This window comes from Nicotiana sylvestris, chromosome 7 (genome assembly GCF_000393655.2).
Source record: "Nicotiana sylvestris chromosome 7, ASM39365v2, whole genome shotgun sequence".
Taxonomy (NCBI): domain Eukaryota; kingdom Viridiplantae; phylum Streptophyta; class Magnoliopsida; order Solanales; family Solanaceae; genus Nicotiana; species Nicotiana sylvestris.
Genome location: NC_091063.1, coordinates 92718440 through 92740999, shown reverse-complemented (window position 1 = coordinate 92740999; position 22560 = coordinate 92718440). Strand labels below are relative to the sequence as shown.

General features: G+C 37.8%; 1 protein-coding gene and 1 non-coding gene across 2 annotated transcripts; one reads left to right on the top strand and one right to left on the bottom strand.

Annotated features, from left to right (window-relative positions):
• Nucleotides 1-1301: 1301 nt before the first annotated feature.
• Nucleotides 1302-1373, top strand: TRNAE-UUC (transfer RNA glutamic acid (anticodon UUC)). Its single transcript has one exon. It is a non-coding gene; the product is annotated as a tRNA-Glu (tRNA).
• A 3010-nt stretch (nucleotides 1374-4383) lies between these two features.
• On the bottom strand, nucleotides 4384-16721 carry LOC104246496 (protein RETICULATA-RELATED 1, chloroplastic-like). The gene is made up of 8 exons (XM_009802309.2): nucleotides 16209-16721; nucleotides 14721-14885; nucleotides 14543-14635; nucleotides 14352-14467; nucleotides 6206-6304; nucleotides 5807-6112; nucleotides 5519-5683; nucleotides 4384-5017 (listed from the first exon to the last, which is right to left on the bottom strand). Exons 1-8 carry the CDS (start codon nucleotides 16569-16571, stop codon nucleotides 4738-4740), a joined length of 1587 nt encoding a protein of 528 aa, XP_009800611.1. The 5' UTR covers nucleotides 16572-16721; the 3' UTR covers nucleotides 4384-4737.
• Between the last annotated feature and the right edge of the window lie 5839 nt (nucleotides 16722-22560).

The window sequence follows — 22560 nt, the reverse complement described above, 5'->3', positions numbered from 1 at the left end:
ACACTGAAATAACATCAAAAACCATGAATTGGACGCCAAAACGTATGAATTTACTCATGAACTCCAAAAGCTTCTAAAACACTTCCGCGCGTCCGATTCCTATCAAATCTACATTCTACTAGAACGCCCACATACTTGTGACACCAGGTCTTGGCACACACTATTAGACTTATGATTATGGGTTTGTTTACATGATTACGATTTGTACTCATTGTTTCCATTGTTTAATTATGTTACATTTGCAAATTTTTAAATCTTTTTAACAAATGAGAAAATGTTATCAGCTTAATAAGTTATTTAAAATCGGAAAACCACTAGGTTGATCAGTGTTGGCTTGCCTAACAACAGCGTTGGGTGCCATCACGACCTATAATGGAATTGGGTCGTGACAACGGAGTATCGAAAGGATAAGCTTATTGTACCAGGTATGAATAATTTTCTATCGGGGGTAATGTTTATCAATAACCGAGTATCGAAGTGATAAGCTTCTTGAGAAGGCTTATTTCCAATAGAGTACTAAATAGATAAATATATTTACAGTGGAGGATATGATTCTTTAGGAAGCTTATTTACAACGGAGTACTAAATGAACATCCATAATATAATATATTTATAACACTCCCTCTTAAATATTCATTAAAAGATAATGTGTCTCATTAAAACCTTACTAGGAAAAACTCCGTGGAAAAAAAATTTAGTAAAGGAAAAAGAGTACACATATTTAATTTGTAATACGCATTGTTGGGTGTCTCATTAAAAAATAAAGACATTTATTACAACTTTTAGCCTTGTGGTACTAATGGAATACAAATATCAAACAACAGAAAAATGGATAATATTATTTGCATGTTATAAAATAACATAACACAAACTTTAATTATCAATACCATATTGATCTAAACGCGTGACTAATAATTTATATCCCAACAGATATTTCCACCACTTACGTTGTTAATGTTCAAGCATAAGCTACTCAATCTACTAACTCAAGGGCACCCCCGATAAGGAGATAAAAGTAGTGAAGATCTCTCATATTTTAATGAAAAGCATTGGAGGAGAAGAAAATTATTTGGGAGCTGTAGTACCGAGTTCATATGCCTCCAGCATTTTTAGACACAGAGCAAAAAGATATATGTCAAAGTCACTGAATTTTTGTAACTGATTTATAAATGTGATTTTAAAACTAATAAGTTCAATATTAAAACCCAAAATATTGAATCCAATTAAATCAGGAGCAGTGTCAAAAATTGAGAGTTGGAAGCTCGTTTAGTAATAAATAAATCAGACATAAGATTAGTAATTCTGTTATCGTCCAGCGGTTAGGATATCTGGCTTTCACCCAGGAGACCCGGGTTCGATTCCCGGTAACGGAAATAGGCATTTTTATGCCTGTTTTTGTTATTTTTGGTATTATGCATGTACATGTTTCCAATTAATCTCTTTTGGCTTTCCGTGGTCATATAAATGCATATATTTTGGACTCTATTTTTGGTATGGCATTTCACAACTTCAATATATCTTCTATCTTGTGATTTTTATCAACAAGAAATTTGTCAGACTCTGTTAAGAGTATATTAGCTTACCTTGGCAACAATCTCGAGCGAAATATTAAACTAGTTGAGCTAGAATTAACACAAGCTGATTGAGCTTGCTTTTCTTTTTCTTTTCTTTTTAAAGAATGGGTAGTACTAGACTTTAGCTTAACCCTAAATAATATTGGGTTGTTGCCAATGATATGATTGCTTTGTATTACTCACTAAAGAGCATAGCTTAATAGATAATTAATCTGGTATAACTATGCAGAATACATGGTTGATGTGGAGAATGATCTTGCATGTATACATTTCTCAGTTTGCATAAGCTAAATTGGCTGTATTCATATGTCCTATATTGGACTGTTTTATCACAAAAGACCATTTTCCTAGATTTATATCACAAAAAACTGTTACTTGTCCTCTAGAACATTAGATAACATGATTAAATTAATCTTGGCCTATATGCTTTGAACTACTTATCTTGCCAACATCTCTTTTACATATATACTTCTGATCATGATTTATCAGAGAGCAAACTGGCTCGCGGAGGTGGGATATGTTGGAAAGAATGAAGGGATTAGATGGTTAGGGAATTTTTGAGAAGCATTAGGATTTGGAGGGGGAGTTTCAAATTAAAGAGGGTGTTTGAAATTCATGGAAATGAATAGTATTTGTCATTTTGTGAGGATCAAAACCATGAACCCGACCTTTTGCTTGTTGAATGTGAGCATAGGTTCCAATGTAATGAACAGGGATATTGTACAAGGAGATGAGCCGAGAGAGGTGGAGAAATTTGTTGAGATGGCCTTGAGCAGGTAGTGGTACCATGCAGAGGTGCAGGCGCCGAGCGAGAGTGCCGACTATGGGTGCGGCCGAACCCACTAGTTTTGATTAAAACCATATATTTATCTTAGAAAGCTCATTGAATATGTATAAATTATTAATTTAGAATTCAGTAACTTAAAAGGATTCGCCTCCTGAACTCATAAGCTTGAAATTCTGTCCCCGCCTCTACAGAGGTGGACCCAGGATTTTAACGCGACGGGGGCACAATAGTTTGTTCAATTAGTGCTCCCTAAAGGCTTTTAGCGTTCAGGGTGCCAAGTGATTTGATTTAACCATTTTTAAGGTATACATATATACATATACAAAAAATTTATTGAAGCTTACGAAGTCCAGTGACCCCTCGATATAACACATAGGTCCGCCTCTGATACCATGACTTATACCATATTGGCCATGCCTTTTTATGGTGCATTTTCAGCAATTTGGAAGTGTTGTCTGATTTAAGAGAGGAAGAGAAAGATTAGAAAAGAGAATCTTTGAACTTGCTTGCAAATTTTAAGTGTATATATATATATAATGTATTATTGAACTCTAGTCACATTAAACATAGTGATGAAATATATTCTTTTCCATGTAGGAAGTCAGAATGGTTGGTACCAATCCAATACTATATAATAATGAAGACAATTACAAGCTAACGGCTTTCTCAATTTTGTTAATGATTTTATATATGAATATGATTAATGTCCTCCTGGCCAATCAATACCAATACTGTCAAACAGAACACGACAACAATACATATGGAGAAACTATTCTGAATTATACATCTCGAGTGGAAGGATGAGGCTATGGTGAAATGATTTGTCTTTTTCAACATCATTTAAAGACGAAAAATATGAATTCAGCTTAAAAAGTTATCGCATGCTTCTTTAACTTACCTAGAGCTTGAACTTGGAATCGTGCATTGACAACAATTAATTAGTGAAGAACTCAATTGTGATTGAGTTTAAACTAGCTTCTTCTTTTTTTAACATTAGATTTTTTTTCACGTCAATCCTCTGATTTTAACATGGCTTGTCTAATTTACTCTGAGACTAAATCCTGATATTAATGATTGGCAGCAAAACTTCTTTTTTTAAATAAGGAAGACAAAAGAGAGAAAACAACCACTCCTTACGTTCCAAATTATATGAATTCATTTGACTGTCCATGAAATTTGAGAAAGAAATTAAGATTTTTGGAATTTATGGTCTTAAACATGTCATCGCATTTATGTTTAATTTTTTTTTAATTTTAAAAAGTTATTCTTTTTTAAGCAAACTAAAGGGGAAATAAATTCATATAAAGTGAAACCGAGGAAGTATTAGCGATGGGTCATAATTGATGAAATATAAGGACCATGAAATCGTAAAACCAAAGTGAGGTCATAACTGAATGAAAAGATTAGAGAAATTGTTACCCAGAGGTACCAAAAGCTAGACAAGAGATTTCAACAGGATTTGAACAAGAGTTAAGGAATACACTTACATCAAGGAATTCTAAAATTATTTGAATTTCTATATTATTACGTATTTATTAAAATCGCATGCGGCTTATTGTAAAGGGAGAACATGTGAGATGTGAACAATAAGGGTCGTTTGGTTCGGTGCAAGAATATCGTAACATTATAATCTCACATCTTATATGGGTAGATAATACTAAATTACGAGATAGCAATCCCAAATTTTATTAGGTAATTATGTGTCTTAATGGGCCCCAATGTGTCTAAATTTTACTCGTGGGGCATTTACATCTATACTTGCTTTTTGTAGTACGTTTTAACTTGTGCCTGCTTTGCAAAAAAAATTACAAGCGTACCCGCTTTTTCTACTCTATTTACCAAAGCTTAGGGAGATAGTCGAATAACATCAAGCTTAGGCAAATGAAAAGAAATCACCTAACATGTTTTCTACTGAAATGTGAATGGGGTTCAATTGAGTACACTGACTTTTCCTGTTAAACTAAAAGAGGAATAAGAAACTGCTGGGCATCATCCAAGACCATCGAAAGAGGCAACCCGGAGTGCACAAGAGAAAGATACACTAAAAGCATGACAGCATATATATACCTACTCCTAACTAATACTATGGAATTCATTTTCAAAGTTCAGTCTCAAATATTTTCCAGATAGGCAAATAATCTCAAGTATATCAGAGATTTATGAAAATTTAGAAAGTGATAAGGAATTGAGAAGAGAGCTTCCCCAGCATCCTAGTATACTTAAATCACCCTTACTGCTGTAGCGAACATGGCAATGCTCGTGATCAGACTTGCATTTTAGCCGTCTCCATTTGGTGCTTCAATCAAACACTAATGCTTATTAAATTCTCAGGCTGCAAAATTGAACAGTGATGGCTACTACATCAACTACCTAGGCTCAACTTGTTACTTTTTTCTTGACAATTCTTTTTCTCCGAGCCTTAGGAGCTGCTGTTTCACCCTCAGAAGCCGAGTCAGTCTGACCCTGTTTGATCCCAAGAAGGCCAAGCCCGGAAACTATGGCATTCTTAGATATCAACCATTTTGAAGAAGGCTGTTCAAGACCCTCTGTGGGTCGACTATAAGCCTTCAAGATGTCGTCTGAATGGGCCAAGGGATCCACCTCCACACCAAGCCAAGCTAGTCTTGATGTCTCTCCAACTTGAACATTCAAAACCCTGCATACATTTGAATGATTATTAAGAAGAAAAAATCAAATCCAACGAGCACCAATTAACCCTCTAAATCTTAAATTTCTCCATAACGAAGGGTAATCTAGTTCTAACGGACACTAAGATGGTGCAGAATGTGCAAACATTAAGCTCTGCCAGAAGAATCAACAAACACTATAAGCATGAAGCATAAACAGCAATTTACACCAATTGCTTTATTTTATGTACTAAAGCATTAAAACTTTTTCCCAAAAACGTGTAGCAAACTTGGATAAGCTGCTTCAGAATGGAGCATACTCCTAGTTTCTCTACTCATAAGATTACATCATTTGGAATTTTTCCAGTATATCATTTTTGTGTTAATGTGGCAAGAAGATTCTTATTCTCTAAGCTCTGTAAGCTTATATGTACTATCCAAACATGAAACTCTAGTTGATAAATGAAGTTTGCACTTGTTGAAAAAAAGGAAAGGCATATGCTACCACCATTTATTTACTGACTGTATACCTCAGGGCAGTGCTGAAGAAGAGAGCCACTCCAATAACATCAAAGTGGTTAACTACAGCTCTGTCAAATCCACATAAGAGCTGATAACGAAGGTTCGCATAAAGACCAAGAAAGGCACCATAACCAAGTGCATTACTGCTCACAGATGGGATAGTCACTGACAACCTAGCAAACAATAGTAGCAAACGAGATTTAGACTGGAACATAAGGTGTCGTCAATGGTATTTTACCTTTATAAAAAGAGTTAAATGGGAAATTAAATTGCCCAATACGCCAACCAATATCTACCTTCCCTCCTTTTTAGTGGCAACAAGGTTTGATAGAGCCCCTTGGACAGCTCCCGCAGTGAGTCCAACCATACAGAACTCTGCAGACTTATAGAAAAAGGAATGAATTCTCTTCTGCAAGTCAAATTCTCTTAGTGGATAACTCTTTTCAAAGATATTGTTTGGAAGCTTCTGTATCGTGTTTTGCAAATCAAAGTGGAATGTGTTTCCATATGAGCGACAAGGAGCAAGCGACCAAACAACAATAGCATTGCAAGCCGTTACAGTAAGCACATTAAGAAGGGCAAGATCCCACTCATGCTTTATCCTAGATCACAATAAAAAAAAAAAACATGTTTGTTTAAAATCCTGCATGAGGACTTTTTAATGAGTTTTATTTCCTTGAACTGAACAAGTATACCTCTCCTTACGGTTTTTGATCTCCCACCAAACTGAACAACCAATTGTACTGGCCTGCTCTAGAAGCAGCTTGTACAAAAATGCCGGATCTGCAATCTTCCTGTGTGAAAGATTCATAGAAAATCAGGCAACTAGAAGCATCAATCTAAATCTGCATAAAAACTTTGAGTGGCCAAGACATCGATAGACAGAAGAGCAGTATATACTACCAGAATCTCAAAAGCTTGGAGGTGCCAAAGAACTCCCCTTTCAATATTCTAATACTGAGGGAAGGAGGGTGAGGTTTATTCAGACTCAGCTCCGCTATTACACAAGCCAAGCTTGGCTTATTCAAGCTCAAGCTCGTCTCAAGAAATTATTTTTAACCTTCAAGTTTCTGAGCTCCTTTGTGAGCTCAGTCCATTATGCAGATATCTATTCTTTTCCCTTTTTCCCCTTTCACACAGTAAGCAACTAATGGTCGAAATCAATTTGACATCATTTATTCTCAGTAACTTCAACAATGGTATCAAGGACAGGAAGGTTATATTGCACAGCTATAAAAAGGTTTTTGAAACAAAAGCCATCCTGTTGGAGAAGAGCGGGACTGCCCTCTGCTCCGTGAAAGTGTTGAGATCGCATAACTTCTTTAAAATGGGTTCACTGCTGTCATGTTCAGAGATAATTACCAAAATTGTAGAATAAAGGAAATACACTATAAGAATACTGAGGATAGCGAGAGGGCAAGCGAGAGATAGTCCAAGAACTTGTATATTAGAGTCAGAGAGGATGAGCTGGAGAGGAAAAGCCTGAAGGTGAGATGAAATGAGAAAGAGAGGTGGATGAGTAGACAGTTTGCATGTTTTGATAGCAAAACTTGACTCGCTGAATTCACATAAGAAATCCCCAACATGAACACAAATGAAATCACAAATTGCGAAGATCAGCCCGAAAGAAGAGTTGAGGAGCGAGGAGACTAGAGAAACCAAGAGAATTTGATCAGAGGGAGCGTGGCTGCATGCTGCACGAGGTGCGAATTTCTTTCTTTCTTTTTTTTTTTTTTTTTGGGGGGGGGGGGGGAGGTAAAGGTTTATTAATTGATGTACCAAGATGGTATCAAAGGAAAAACAAGACTGCTGAGAATATCCATAAAGTCAGTTACATCATCTCCCCTAATAGTTCTAGAAATTACATATATTGAAATTACATAAAGTCAGTTACATCTGAGAATATCCATAAAGTCAGTTACATCATCTCCCCTAATAGTTCTAGAAATTACATATATTGAACCACACTATCAATGAGACTACTCTTACACCAAAGAAACAAATTATTCAAACCACTTATTTTTAACTCTAGCAATATGATATTTCTACCCATCAAAACAAGCTCTATTTCTCTATAGCCAAATAGTCCAGAATATTGATACAGCCATACAGGTATGGTTCTCCAAGTCTGTTTCAGTTCTCTCTGTGTCCTCTGATGCTGCCAGCTCTTCAATAATTCTTTAACACTCTGGGGCATGATCCATGAGATCCTACAGATGTTGAAAAAGAGTTCCCAGCATTGCCTAGTATATCTGCAGTGCAGAAGAAGGTGATTCACAGTCTCCATCTCTTCTCCACACAAGAAGCACCTATTACTTAATGCAAAACCCTCTTTTGAAGGTTGCTCTGGGTAAGACAGGCTTCCCTAGCTGCAATCCAACCCAAGCATGCTGCTTTTATAGGAGCTTTAGCTTTCCAAATCACTTTCCAAGGCCAGCTAGTATTCGAGTGACCTGCTTGTTTCTAGGTAGGCTGTAACAATTTCTAACAGTAAACTTCCTATCTTTACTCTCTTTCCATACTAATGAATACTATTTGTTTTGATCAATGTGGGTAGATTCCAATTGAAGGAGCAACTGGCAGAAATCTACTATTTCCCAATCATTCAAACTCCTTCAAAAACTCACCTGCCAACTTGAATTTGAATAAAATTCAGCCACAACCCCATCTTTGTTATTACAACAACTAAACAGATCCGGGAATTTTGATTTCAATCACTCATCACCAGCACACAAATCTGTCCAGAAACTAATCTTACTTCCATTGCCCACCTCCAATCTAGTAAGCTGCTTAAACTCTTCACAAAATTTGTAGATTTCTTTCCAAACTCCCCCTCTGGCGTACATACTTTTAAAGTGGAGGATTCCAGCCTTGTTTGTTCCCATGAATAGCTTCAATTATTTTAACCCAGGTTGTTTCTGCTTCCCTGCTAAATCTACAGAGCCACTTAAGAAGGCATACTTTTATTCTCTAGTCTCAAAATTATAACCCCCAAACCACCTCCTTTCTTTCGTCGCTTCGGTGAATCACTTGAGCCCTGATACATTTTCGGTGCCATGGAGCTAGACCAGTGAGCTATTACGCTTTCTTCAAAGGATGGCTGCTTCCAAGCCCACCTCCTGGTTGTCATCGCTCGATCACTTCCTTTTCCACTAAGTGATTGCTTAGGGACCTTAGCGTACGATCTGGGCTGTTTCCCTCTCGACTTTGGATCTTAGCACCCAAAAAGTGACCAGAAAATTTAGATCTAGACTTAACCAATTAGATTTTCTAATAAAATGGAGTTAATCTTAGCCAATATTAATATCCAAAAGATGTGTTAACCGATTTTGTAGCGAGATATCACGGATATTACTTGAGTAGTAATTTAATGACTACAATAATGCAATATTCAATCATCCAAAAATAAAGGAGGTAGCATTAAATAACAATAAATAGCAATGAATGGCATTTATGTAAATAAAGCATGTGAGTCACGAAAAAGTTGAGATTCTTTGATATTCTTCCTGACAACGATAAATGATTGATAAGCCTTTGAATATTCGAATTCTTCTTGGATCGTGGGAGAAAAAGTTAGATAAAGATCTGAAGAAAATGTGTATTTTGTATGATAGAGCAAGAATCTTCAAAGAATGTCAATGTGTTATTTTTACAATGAGTGTCCTATCCCCTTCTATAGCTACATATCTTTCTATTTATAAGGCACATGGACCACAAAAACCCTAATATTACAGATTGGAGGAATATCCACTAGAATATTTTGTTTAAAGTCTTATTTCTAAAACTAGCCGTTACTACTCTGATAAAGGGAGTACTCGTCCTCGTGCTCGACCTCCGTTGGGTCCTCGAGCTCGCCTTCATCCTTCGTTGACATCAGATTGATGACACGTGGCAGCCTTCGAAGGCTTCCTTAATATTGATTAAGCTCACATATAGTTATGATAATTTTTAGCCTATACAGTTAGTCCTTCCGCTTGTTGAGGTCATCTTCGTGGACGAGTTCAATGAGCGGATAACAGCGGCCATGATCGCTGTGATAAACAGGCGACATGGCTCTTTGTAGACTGAATATTTCAAAACCTTAAATTTCCCCGCTGGAACCATCTAGTCCAAGAAACGAAGTGACATCAAGACGTCATGATGATGGCGAATCCTGACGCATTGCGTGGATTCACGCGTGACCTTTGATTGGTTCTGTCGTTCCGATTCTAGTGCCAATTATGATGAACTGTTTCGGGTTTGGTGCCTTAATCTCTATAAATAGAGATTGCTTCCTCATTGTTCAAACTTTACTTCCTTTCATACCATCCTTGCTCTACGTAAATTCCATTATTTATCTTGAGTCTTCCTTGCCTCCTAAACCTTAACTTTCTTTCATACTCTCATCTTCTTATAAATCGCATAACCATGTCTAACTTTTCTTCTAATGTTGATGAAGAAAGCCATGCCATTACTTTGGCTGTTGTATTCCCCGTTCATGGGGGGCAACCGTCGCCGCCGCAAAAGACGAAGCTCTTCCTTCAGTGGAGGGGATCAATCTCCGCGACCCTAATGCTAGGTCCAATTTTCAACGGTCGCCGGAGGTGATGACCGGAAAGTTTCAAGTGTCAATGACATCCGGGCACTTGGCTGAATTCAAAGCTAAGTTTGGCCTTCCCAACCATGTGGAATTAACCCATGTTGGCGAGGACAAAGTGCACGTTCAACATCTTGGGTATTGCGCTCTTTATGCCTACCCATTCACCATCGGCTACTCGTTCCCCCTTCTCTCGCTGGTGGAGGAGTTCTGCCGCCACTATAGCGTTTTCCCGGCTCAGCTCGCCCCTTTTTAGAAGGTGATCAAGATGCTATCAAAGTTTGCTGAACTTGCCAGGGTCGAGGTCACGATGCGACATTTGGTGCATCTGTTCGCGCCTAGCTTCTACAGAGGGACGATGTTGAACTTTCGACATCATGGGGAAAATGCTTGGTGGTGAAGATGGACGATAAGAGTAGTCGGCAGTTCTGGCTCGACTACTTCTATGTCAAGTCTGAGGTCATTGCGGCTGATGTCGATGGTTTCCCCGAGGCCTAGAACCATACACGTAAGTGTTCGTGTTTTTTGCTTTCATCCTTTTAGGTACTTTGTTCATTTCAAATTAGTCGAGTAACTCTTCTTTTCCTATAGCCACTAGTCGTCCTCCTCCTTTGGCGACACACCTCGCTGACTGGGTCAGGCAGGTTCTCCCTTATACCGTGGGGATTCGCGATTGGCCGAGCTTCTTTTTAAAGTACAAACTGGCCCTCCCTTTGACATGTAATCTCCTTATTCTGGTCGCTATCATATTGTGTATTGGCTTGTGCAGTTGTAAAATTTTACGCTTCGTTCTTTTTTAGGCTCAGTCAGGGGGACTACTAGAAGAAACAGGGCGCTCGTGCCCATGTTTAGGAGGATAAAAACTGTTGTGCCTTCCGTCTCCGCCCCCGTCTCAGCTACTGGTCTGACTCCTCCCTCGTTTTCACTCATCGACGAAGACGACGAAGTCTCTCCTCGTGACGGGGACCTAAGTCCCCGCAAAAGGAAGGTTGTGGACGTAGGGGGAGTTCCTCGGCCGTCGACTCAGTAGAAGATGAATTCTCGCTTCGGGAGACGGCGACGATCTACATCGGATATGATGTTGGGGCGACCTCCGAGGCCCCACAATTAGAAGAGGCTAATGAGGGTGTTCCCTCGCGTCCCGAGGAAGAGAAGGTTGTGGAGAGGACGTCTGGTGACAGCTCCGTGCCTGCAGGGCAAGAGAAGGCATTGTAAAAAATAACACATACTCTGAAGATTCTTGCTCTGTCATATAAAATACACCTTTTCTTCAGACCACAATCCAAGGAAAATCTGAATATTCAAAGGCTTATCAATTATTTATCGTTGTCAAGAAGAATATCAAAGAACCTCACCCTTTTCGGGTGACTCACATGCTTTATTTACATAAATGTCATTCATTGCTATTTATTGTTATTTAATGCTACCTTCTTTATTTTTGGATCATTGAATATAGCATTATTGTCGTTATTTATTACTACTCAAACAATATTCGTGATATCTCGCTACAAAATCGGTTAACATATCTTTTGGATATTAATATTGACTAAGATTAACTCCATTTTATTAGAAAATCTAATTGTTTAAACCTAGATCTAATTTTTTGGTCAAACAACAGTTATAGCGAATAAGGACATTAGATAAGAGGGCATACCATCTAAAACACTATTAATCAAAATGAGTTTGCCTCCAAATGATAAATATTGCTTCTTCCGGGGAACTAATATGTTGGCACATCTATCCAAAACCCCTTGCCAAATACTTTGATCGTTTCTTCTAACTCCTAGTGGAAATCCAAGATAGACTATGGGAAAGCTGTCCACCCAGCATCCTAAAATATCTTTTTTGATGAAGGCCAGCATCCTAAAATATCAGCCAATTAGCCAATACAATCATCAGCATTAATACCATAAGTAGCATTAATACAATAAGTACTGTTCTTTCCCAAATTCACTTTCAATCTAGAAGTTGCTTCAAAGGTCAGTTAAATTCCTCTAAGGTATAGAAATTGCTCCTTCTCTGCCTCACAGAACAAGAGGGAATCATCAGCATATAGAATGTGAGATAGCACCACACTGTCACTACTCTTTCTTCCAATCCTCAGCCCCTTGATCCAACCCAGGTCTTCAGCCCTCTTCAATACATGGCTCAGCATCCCCATTACTAAAACAAATAAATAAGGTGACACGGGGTCTCCTTGTCTCAATCATCTTGAAGACTTGAAATATCCATGAGGGGCTTCCATTGATTAAAATTGAGAATCTGACTGTCGAAATACAAAGCATAATCCAGTCAAGCCACTTATTTCCAAAATTCTATCATTCTCATGACATTAATTAGGCAAGACCAGTTAATGTGGTCAGAAGCCTTCTCAAGATCAAGTTTACAAGCAACACCTTTTTTTTCATTTTCAACAGATATACTCCACACTTTCATTGGCCACCAAAGTTGCATCTATTATTTGTCTACCTTTTATAAAGGCATTTTGATTGTGTGAGATTAGTTTGTCAATCACCATCTTCAATCTTTCCGCCAGTAGCTTAGCCAATATCTTATAAACACTGCCTAGAAGACTAATAGGCCTAAAGTCCTGCACTTCCATTGCTCCCTTCTTTTTTTGGTATCAAAGTGATGAAAGCCGAATTTAAGCTTTTAACAAAAGTACCCTTCTGATGAAAAGCAACCACAACGTTCCATACATCCTCTTTCACAGTATTCCGGCATTTTTGGAAAAAATAAAGTTGAAAACCATTCAGGCCTGGAGCTTTGTCACCACCAAAAGAGTTAAATATTGCTTCCATTTCTTCAAAAGAGAAGGGCCTCTCCAACCACTCTTTATCTTCTTCTGATAGTTTTTTCAGGTTTTCATCCTCCCAGGTAGGCCTCCATGTTTCAGATTCAGTAAAAAGACTTTCACAAAATCCCTGAATATGGTCCTTAATAATTTTATCACCCTCAACAAGATTCCCTTCAATCATTAGCTTGTCAATAGAGTTGAATATCTTATGGGCATTTGCTTGTTTGTGAAAAAAAAAATATATTTCTATCACCATGCTTAATCCACAAACATCTAGATTTCTGTCTCCAACTTATTTCTTCAGATTTTGAAATTTCTTCAAGCTCCCTTATGATAACTGATCTTTCAGCCTCCAATTGCTCATTATTCTGATTATTTCTTAACCTATGATCAACATGTTCCAATCTTTCTAGTGCCTTGTTCTTCCTCGTTTCTAGATTACTGAATACTTCTTTGTTCCACTTTTTGATGTCTGCCTTCAGTAAACTGAGTTTCTAAGCAAGGATGGCATCAGGATCCCCTTGAATATCATATGATTCCCACCAAGTATCTATCAATTCAGTGAAACCCTTGTACTGAAACCAAGTTTCTTAGAAAGCTATTTAAGTTTTTGAAAATAAATAAACCAACTGAGGTTTTTCAAACTCAACTCGTTTAACAATTGAGCATAAACTGTGTGAGCTTGAGCTTGAGCTTGGGTCATATCATAAATGGATGTGCTGGCCATGTTCTGTTAACAAATGCCTAAGCTCATTTACACCCCTGTTCAAAACTTTCAAGCTTTTGGAAGAAAAAGTCAAGCTCATCCTTCACCTGCACTCCCCTTCTTCACTGGAATCCCAAAACAAAATCTAAAAGGATAAACAATTCTGTCAGTTCCCCTCATTTCAAGATACAAAATTCCAGAATGAAGCCACACTTTAGATATATATGATTTTTGGAATTCTGCCTTATCTGTTCCCAACTACAGTGTACCTCTTTCACCGAAGCAATATGCTTTTCAAGCGGCATATTCTCTTATGATAATTACATGCGGGCGGCAATAAATAAAATTTAACTCCATTTCACATTACACTCACTGTTCTTTCATAATATCCAATAAGCATGACAATCCATGACAGATTCTCAGGAACTTCTTTTTTCACTCCTGTACTAGGTTCATTTCATATTAAGAGTACAACCAGAGTGTCTTTATATCTTCTTTAGGTAAGGCGTGGTAAGAAGCGAAAGCATGACCTCTCAGTAAGAAAATGCTTGTGAACCAAACTTCTTTGAGACCTCAAAGTAAAACTTCGTAGGTATTTCTAAACACATAACGTGATTAAAGCTAAATAGAGAGAATAAGGACTTCAATCAGCAAAGTAATTTCTCCAACCCCGCAATCATACAATTACTAAATATCTAGTAGAAAGGCTTTTGTCCAGCACCTTTGCCCTCTCCAAGTGTTTTGAGTAATGAGGTAGTGTACCTGCCAATGAATGCCCTTGATAATCCTTGAGGAAGTGACCGGGAAATAAATCTAGCTGTTGTCGGCCTTGCATTAATGGCAAGAAACTTCACCATTTGGGCAGAGCTAACTAAGCCCTGGATGAAAAGTACAAACTATAGTTAGACACATAATAGTGCAACTACATAACTACATTAAGCAAAGTAACTTGCCATTTCATAGGCTTGCCGAAACCCAGCTGGTAAATCCATCATTGTCTTCTGCCACTCATTTAGCACGGCATCAACAAATTTCCGATCAAATAACTGAAAATTATGAGAGATACAATATTGTTACTATTTTTTCCCCGTGAATTAACAGAAATTATTTCCATTTGCAGAAGCCTCATACCTCTTGGAGTATCATTCTTCTCCTAAATAGTCCACCCTCATCTCCCTCATCACCATCATCAAAGTCATCAAAGTAATCATCATCATCACCATTATCGTCACCTCCATCACCACCACCATGATTTAAATTCTTTCCCATATTTCCACCTCCTCCACCAGTCGAAAGCTGTGATTTTGTACGGCATTAGCCAATTTTTTCAACACCCAAAGAGTTACCAAATTGTACCACGAAATCTTAAGATCAGGCAAAACACAGAGAAACAGGTTCTTAATAGGTGGAATATTCTGTCATCATATAAAGCAAGCACATGCCAAATTCACACCATCTAGGCCAGTTGAAGCACATTAATTTTTCGCCCTGTTCTTTTCTCACTTTTCCATTTCATTGACAAAGGAGATGCTTTAGAACCAAAATAACAAAGAGATACATTTCATTAAAGCACATAAAACACATCTAGGAGCTTTAATTTGTTAGTGCTGGGTGCTGGATCCTCACACTTGCCAGTCATAAGTAAACAGCACCAGGAAACCCACACAACAAAACTCTTCAATCCAACAGAACATGTGGCAATGAAACAAACACATTTGCTCAGTGCTCACCTACATAGTTTTATCCTATAGCAAAAGCATTGTGTCTACACCTCCATGCTTTCTAGCAACATGTCTGAAGGAAAACCACAAGCAAATAACAAGATGAAACTAATCAAGAATACAACAACAGTTTCAGTTCCATTCGCATGGCCCAGCTTCACACCTCTGATTTTGATATAGGATTATTTCTGGAAAACTAGACACGCCTTAAAGAAGCTTTTGGTGCTCCAATAATAGTAAGAGATGAAAATTGATGTTCCTATAGACAAGTGTTTAATTATGTTCCTACAGACAATCTCAAAGTTTTGACTAAAATTTCTACTTTAACAAAACCTCTCCAACTCAACTATGAGTACCACACCGGAGCTTTCCCAACACCGGACACCATTAATGTTTTTCTTCCGCTTAAGTGATGAAAAGTGCCAAAAAGCGACAAGGTCTACGGGACTTGAAGCGAAAAGAGAGAAAGTGAAGCGCACGTTCCTTAGAAGTGAAATGAACAATATACGAAATAAGAAAAGTACAAATATAAATGAATTTAGAACTATAATAGTCCAATTGCAACTAAAGTAACTAATTACGTCCAATAAACAGCATTGTTGTTACTAAATCAACTCACCAAAAACATCAAATATAATTAGCATACAACAACATAACACCACTAAAGTCTCAATCCCAAGCTAGATGGTGTCAGCATATGAATCACCAATATCCATTTCATTCATTTGGGGGCCGTATTCAAATATTACTGACGCACTTACAAGCTGATATCCTTACAACATAGTTCACCAGAACTATGAGGAGACAACAATTTCAGCACAAATTTCATTCAAGAAAAGCCAAAAAGTAAAAGAAAATAAGGATAAAAGCTGCTAAAATCAATAATCTATTCACAAACCTCGGGGCTAGACTTGGTCTGTTTCTGGGTCAAATCAAGCTTCGATTTTTCCAATGTAACTGCACCTAAAGCACCGTATTTTCCCCCTTTCATTACCGGAGCGTACATTACCGAAGAGGATGACGACGGTGACGGAGAATCAATCGACGGTGACGCTTGAAAGCACCGCTCCAAACCGTCAATAGCGTCTCCGTCAATCGCTGGAGCAGTGGACGCCTTGATAACGTTAGTTTGACGGAGCTTCCCGGCGACCACCGGAGCTGGTCGACGGATAACTACGGCGGGAAATAAGGGTTTGGAGGTAGGGACAATTTGGGTATTTATGGGCATGAATTGAGCTGTTTGAAACACTGAGTGAGACATTTTTGTGATGATAATTCTTGAATCTTTAAGGTCTTTTCTTTCTCAAGTGTGTTTCTTATCTATGGAGAGCTTTTCATGGGTAAAATGGAGGAGGAAAATTTTCTCTCTCCAGAGAGGGAGGGAGAGAGAGAGAGAGGAGGAAGAGAAAGAAGGAATATCGACGGGAGTGTTGGGGGGTTTTGATAGAATGGCCGAGAGAGTCAAACCCAATCCAGAGAATGAGTCGACTCGGGCTGTCCACGGATCAACTCTGTCGAGCTCCTCTTGGCTACATCGAGTGTAAAACTAAAGACAATGTGTCAGTTTGAGTATACAATTTTTAAAAATTAGGTGAATATTATGTGTTTGATTTATATTAAAAAATAATAATTAAGAAAAAATTCCTGAAAATAACGAATATTATTTTTATATAGCTAGCTCAATAAATGAAGAAATCCTGTTTCACATGTCTTACTATGATTTATATGGATTTATATGAGATTATCGTATAGATATTATTGTTATTTATATGGACAATACTAAAAACAAAATAAATTTTTTGGTCACATTAAGATATTATAGTTAAAATATTTATCGACCTTTTTACCTTTTGAAGATAAAATTTACATTAAACAAGACTTGTAGTTTTTTTATTTTTAGGACCTTAAAATCAACAAATATTTTAGTAATTAATTTGTTTTTTAAAAAAATGATTAAATTTTTTACCACTTTTTAAATCTGTATACGGTTTAGATCGAAGTCGTGCCGTATCTATTGATTTATGATGAAAGTCAGAGTAAAAATATGAAGGGTGATGTCGTGTCGTTATTACTGTTTCACAGTGAGATTGAGAGCAAAAACACGAAGGGTGATGCCGTGCAGTTTTATTAAATGAATTTATTCATTTACTGTTTAAATGCTTATTGATTATTTCTTGTTATTATTCTCTGTTGTAGTTATCATATCTTGTACCCCTTTCGCATGTCCCCTCCCAATAGTACTTGTTTAGTCTTTAATTATTGTTATGTTGTACGTATACTGTTATCTGCACAGGTTTATTTACGTGGGTGTCCTGTCATAGCCTCGTCACTACCTCGTCGAGGTTAGACCAAACACTTACGGAGTATATTGGGTCAGTTGTACTCATACTACACTCTGCACTTCTTGTGCAAATTTTGGTACTAGTCCCAACTGTTCGTGAGGCGATTCAGCTCGGATTTGCTTTTGGAGACTTGAGGTAGATATGCTGGCGTCCCCAGACCTTGAAGTCTCCTTCCACCTTCCCCCTATTTACTGTTCTTATCATTCGAGACAGTTGTACTTATTTCAAACTATGTATGTAGAAACTCTAGAAGCTCGTGAACTTGTGACTCCAAATCCGGGTTGTACTTAGATATTTATTGATTTTTATGTCATTCTGCACTCAGTTTTAGTTTTATTTCGGCTTAATTAATTTTACTTATTGAAATTGATTAAAATTGGCTTATAGATCCTCTAACGTTGGCTAGCCTAGCAAGTGAAATGCTAGGCGCCATCACGATTCCGAAAGTGAAAATTCCGAATCGCGAGAGTAGTCTTACCGTTACCTGTTACCTTTCAAAGGTAAAGAGTCTATTCCCACCAAGTAGTGATAGAAATTGTATTCATCAAATGAGTCACAAAAAGTACACGGGTCAATTACACCGTGTGTACTATAAACACATATGCAATTGATAAAATGCATAGGTGCCATGCGACTTAAGTACAATAATTAAGAATGCACAAAGCTTAAGAACTGTACAAGATGTAATGATAAGTAATTCATGTAGTCATAATTTTGAATGTGTTTTAGAGGGTGTTTGGATTCACTTTTAAAAAGTAGCTTATAAGTTAAAAATTAAAAGCCATAAGTTGGTAATACCTAGCTTTTGAATTATTTTTATACTTTTCATGCCTAAAAGTAAATGTTTTAAAGCACTTTTTATTTTCCAAACACCACAAAAACTAAAAAGTATTTAAAAACCAATAAACACTTAAAATGAGTCAATCCTAACACCCTCTTAAAGCAATATTATAAGAGCAATATTCTCCTCATGTGAGGAATCTCTACATGTTAGGAAATAAAAAAGCTAAATCGCAAGCGCTGAATGTGTTTTCATCAATTGCACTTGAAGTATACAGACTCTACAAATGATTAGATTATGCACACAACAAAACTCATTCATCCATTGAGAGGTCGAGCCTTTCAGAATTAAGTTTTATAAACCTCATTTGATTGAGCTAACACCACTTTCAAAACGGCTTGTTGTATTGGTCCAAATTTGGCAACCACGACAACAACTAAGCGAGGCTTGGGACGAAGTCACTACAATACAACAACGATTGACGGTCGTTGTGGCAAAGGATTGACGGTGTTGTACCTTTTAGGATTTTTTTGGGGGAATGTCCCTTATAAATAGGAGGAAATAGTAGACAAAAAGGGGATCTGCCCTTTTCGAGAACTGAGAGATATTGTAAGATTGAGAAAAGAATATATAAGGAAGTTGTCTTATTCATAGCATCCATATACTTGTTGTTCATCATTTATCTATAGATCACAAGATCCCACTTAGACATTAAATGCTTTCCACTCCACGTCGCCAGAAAAAGGAAACGCCCAATCATATAATCATTGGGTGACTATTCTTCTATACCACAATTCCTGTTATTTCTTGCATTTATTACACGTTTATGATATTGTACATCTTGTCAATCATAGCATATTAAGTTCTCCATTTAATGCTTATAAACGCTACTTGTAAGCACGTGATTTTTGCTTCACGGACAATCGCTCCAAAAGAAAATAAAAAATAGTGACAAATGACTTCGCTGTACAATTTTTCGAGTTTTCCGTGACATGTGTTGTTAGTCATTTGTGGGTCTGTCCATTTTGCATTTAATCATTATCAAACAAAATACAAAAAATATGTATGCATTTCTAGGTTGTAATTTAACCATTTAAAAGTTTTTATATATATATGTGTGTGAATAATTGTGTTAAGTATTGATTAATGGGTATTTCAAATTCATTTTTAATTTAGTTGTATTTCAAAAATTAGAAAACAAAATAAAAAAAAGTGCAAGAAATCGGATTGGGACTATGATATTTCAAAATTTTGAAGGCCCAAAACCAGTCCAAGTCAGCCAACCCAAGACCCATCTGCAGGTCATCGAAACGACGTCGTCCAATACCAAGACTACGTCGTTTCAAGGACGGCTCATCTCAGCCGTTTCAACCAATCCAATCCAACGGCCCAGGCTCCCTGTCAGTAACCCGTTTCCAAACCCGACCCAAGAACCAGTCCGAACCAACCCCCAACCGAGGCCAAACGGTGTCATTCCGTTCTAAGTAAAAGATCCTGGCCATCAATCTCGATGCATCCAACGGCCAGGATCTAATTACTCTTTACGTATATAAACTTGACCCTTCACCCTACGCCCCCTATCCGAACCCCACCTTTCCTCATCTTCTTCACCAAGCCTTGACACCCCCCCCCCGAAACCCTAGCAGCCGCTCTAATTTCCCATTCACCAGAACCCGGCGGCACGAACGCCAGTGACCACCCCCTTCACACCCCTGAAACATCCAACCACCCTGAGCACGAATTCACTAACCATGTACCTCGAATCACCTCCCATCGTCTCGAATCTGGATTTGAAGATTCGAGACAAAACTCGATCTATGCCGAACCTCACCATCTTCATACCAGACACTCCCCTGACCTCCCTCGTGACCAAACCAGACCTGGTTTGGTCCGAATCTACCCACAACTCCTAAAAAACCAGATCTGAAAATCCAAAACCTAGAACACGAATAGCCTTGGAATCCGGCCGGCCTTAACAGGGGTTCGAGGTCTAATAGACCTTAATCAAGGTGTTCTCATGTGAGAACACCCTGATTAAAGTTTGTTCGGCCTCAAATGGTCAAAGCTAAGTCGGACTTGGGTCATTTTGGTTTAAACTTTTCCAGTAAGTGTTCTCTTTTCTTTGTTTTAGTTTTGATTGAGTTGTTAGCATGATTTGTTGTGATTGTTTGTTATTATCTGTTATTTTTCCTAATTTCTTCCATCTCTGTCAAAGATCTTTTTATTTGGTCAATTGTTTTCTGTTTGTGTTCTAAATGTATCCTATGATAAACATGTCCGATTAGGATAGTCGTCGCATAAATAATCTATATAGGTTCCCAGTGATTGACCAAAGTTGTCCGAAGCCCTTTAGGTCCTTGTATGTATTTGTTTATATGAACGACTGATTGTTACCTGTTATAATTAGTATAGTCGACTTGATAAATGTCGTCGATTGACTTCCTACGACTGAATGTCCAAATATTCTAATTCGTACAAAGTGAACGAACCTGTTGATTGATAATTGGATGCTCGGCATTGCCTAAGTTTAGCCTATAACTGCATTGTAAACAATGAAAAGAATCAGGCTAGGGCAGTCTTGAATTTGGACTTCCAGAAGTTCAAAAGGCCCTGATACTGCAGTGAGGCAGGACAGTAATAATCAAGGGCTAACAGGGGTAGTCTGGGGTTTGAAAAGAACAGAAAAACTTAGTTTAAATGAGCTGACAAGTAGGGTACTAATTTAGGATTAAACTAATGCCAATGGGGAACAAGACACAAGAGTATGGGGTTTAAAATGAATACTTAAATGAACCCATACTCTTGAACAAAAGGAATAAGCCAGGCGTGGGGAACAAATGGCTGGCATCAAAAAGATGCTTAGGCATGGGGTTTAAAGGGTATGGGCAGTCTGCAAAGGGCAGAATCCAGGCAGCTTGATTGCACTGGTTGTTTGGCTTATAAATAGGCTATTTCAGAACTTAAAAAGGGAGAGGAAGGGAAAGGCTGAAAATTTTAGTCTTGAAGAGAGGTCTTGTGAGTTGAAGAAAACTGAAAAAAAACAGAAAGAAATTTCCAGAAATACTGTAACTGAACACTGTCAACAAAAACTGCACAAAGAAACCAAGTTGGTTATCCTCACTGGGATTGTTATTTGTTCCATTAAGAGAAGTCTGTGTTCTTCTGTTGTGATTGTTACTACACTGAGCTTTCTGTGTACTGTTGGTTTGAGTTTTTGATTATCGGAACTGTATTGGTTATTTGTTGAGCTTTTGGGGTTATTGGGATTACTGGATTGCTGTTACATTCAACACTCTGGGTTGTTGTTTCCTACTCTGTTTTTCTGGGATAGTCTGTTCATTGCTCGATCACTCGCTGAGCTTCATCATTGTGGCTGCTTTGTTTGTTGTTGTGTTGTGTTGATTACCTGCTGCTGTTGTGCCTGCTGTGTGCCACTCAACTGATTTTTCCTTCTTTTGTTCTCTATACCAGGTATACAGCTAATACACTGTCAGATGTAATTGGAAAATTGAGCATGAATACAAATGAAAAGACCTGAAGAATGTCTTTTATACATAGATTGTTACATTAAATATCATGTAATTTATAATAATTTTATTCTTGTTTGGATACTGGAAGTAGCTTGCCTGTCTAATAGACGTCAATGTAGGACAATTGAATGTAAGTCTATATATGCATGCGGTTAGGTAAAACATTCCCAATACAACAGGTTGCATCCCAGATTCGGTTTAATCGTGTAACATGTCGTTTAATACATGCTAAGCATGAAATTATCCATTCCTAGCTAAGCTCGTCTCCCTTGGATGAATTGCTTTGCTATAATTAGTAATGAGCCACACCTACAGGACAAAGACACAAGTTTACGGTCTCAACCTCACGGAGGTTGAGCCTAGGTAGAAACGGACCAGGTAGGTCCGCATCAGATGAACAGTGGCCCAGGTCTGGCCCATCCCGTATGAGCTGGATTTGGGCCCATAATGTCTGATCAGCTGTCCGTGTGCGTAATCCCGTTCACTTATTCTGTAAAAGCATTTTTGAATCCTGCTATAAATAAGCCTGCAAGCATGTAATTAACTAGGACTATCTCCGTTTTCTATTTGTAGAGACGAGCGCGACAAGAAACGTAG

Coding starts and splice junctions, on each gene's coding strand:
- LOC104246496 (XM_009802309.2), bottom strand. CDS start 16,571: ATGTCTCACTCAGTGTTTCAAACAGCTCAATTCATGCCCATAAATACC. Junction 14,886..16,208: donor AGACCAAGTCTAGCCCCGAG/GTTTGTGAATAG, acceptor ACAAAATCACAG/CTTTCGACTGGTGGAGGAGG. Junction 5,018..5,518: donor TTCTTCAGCACTGCCCTGAG/GTATACAGTCAG, acceptor AAATGTATGCAG/GGTTTTGAATGTTCAAGTTG.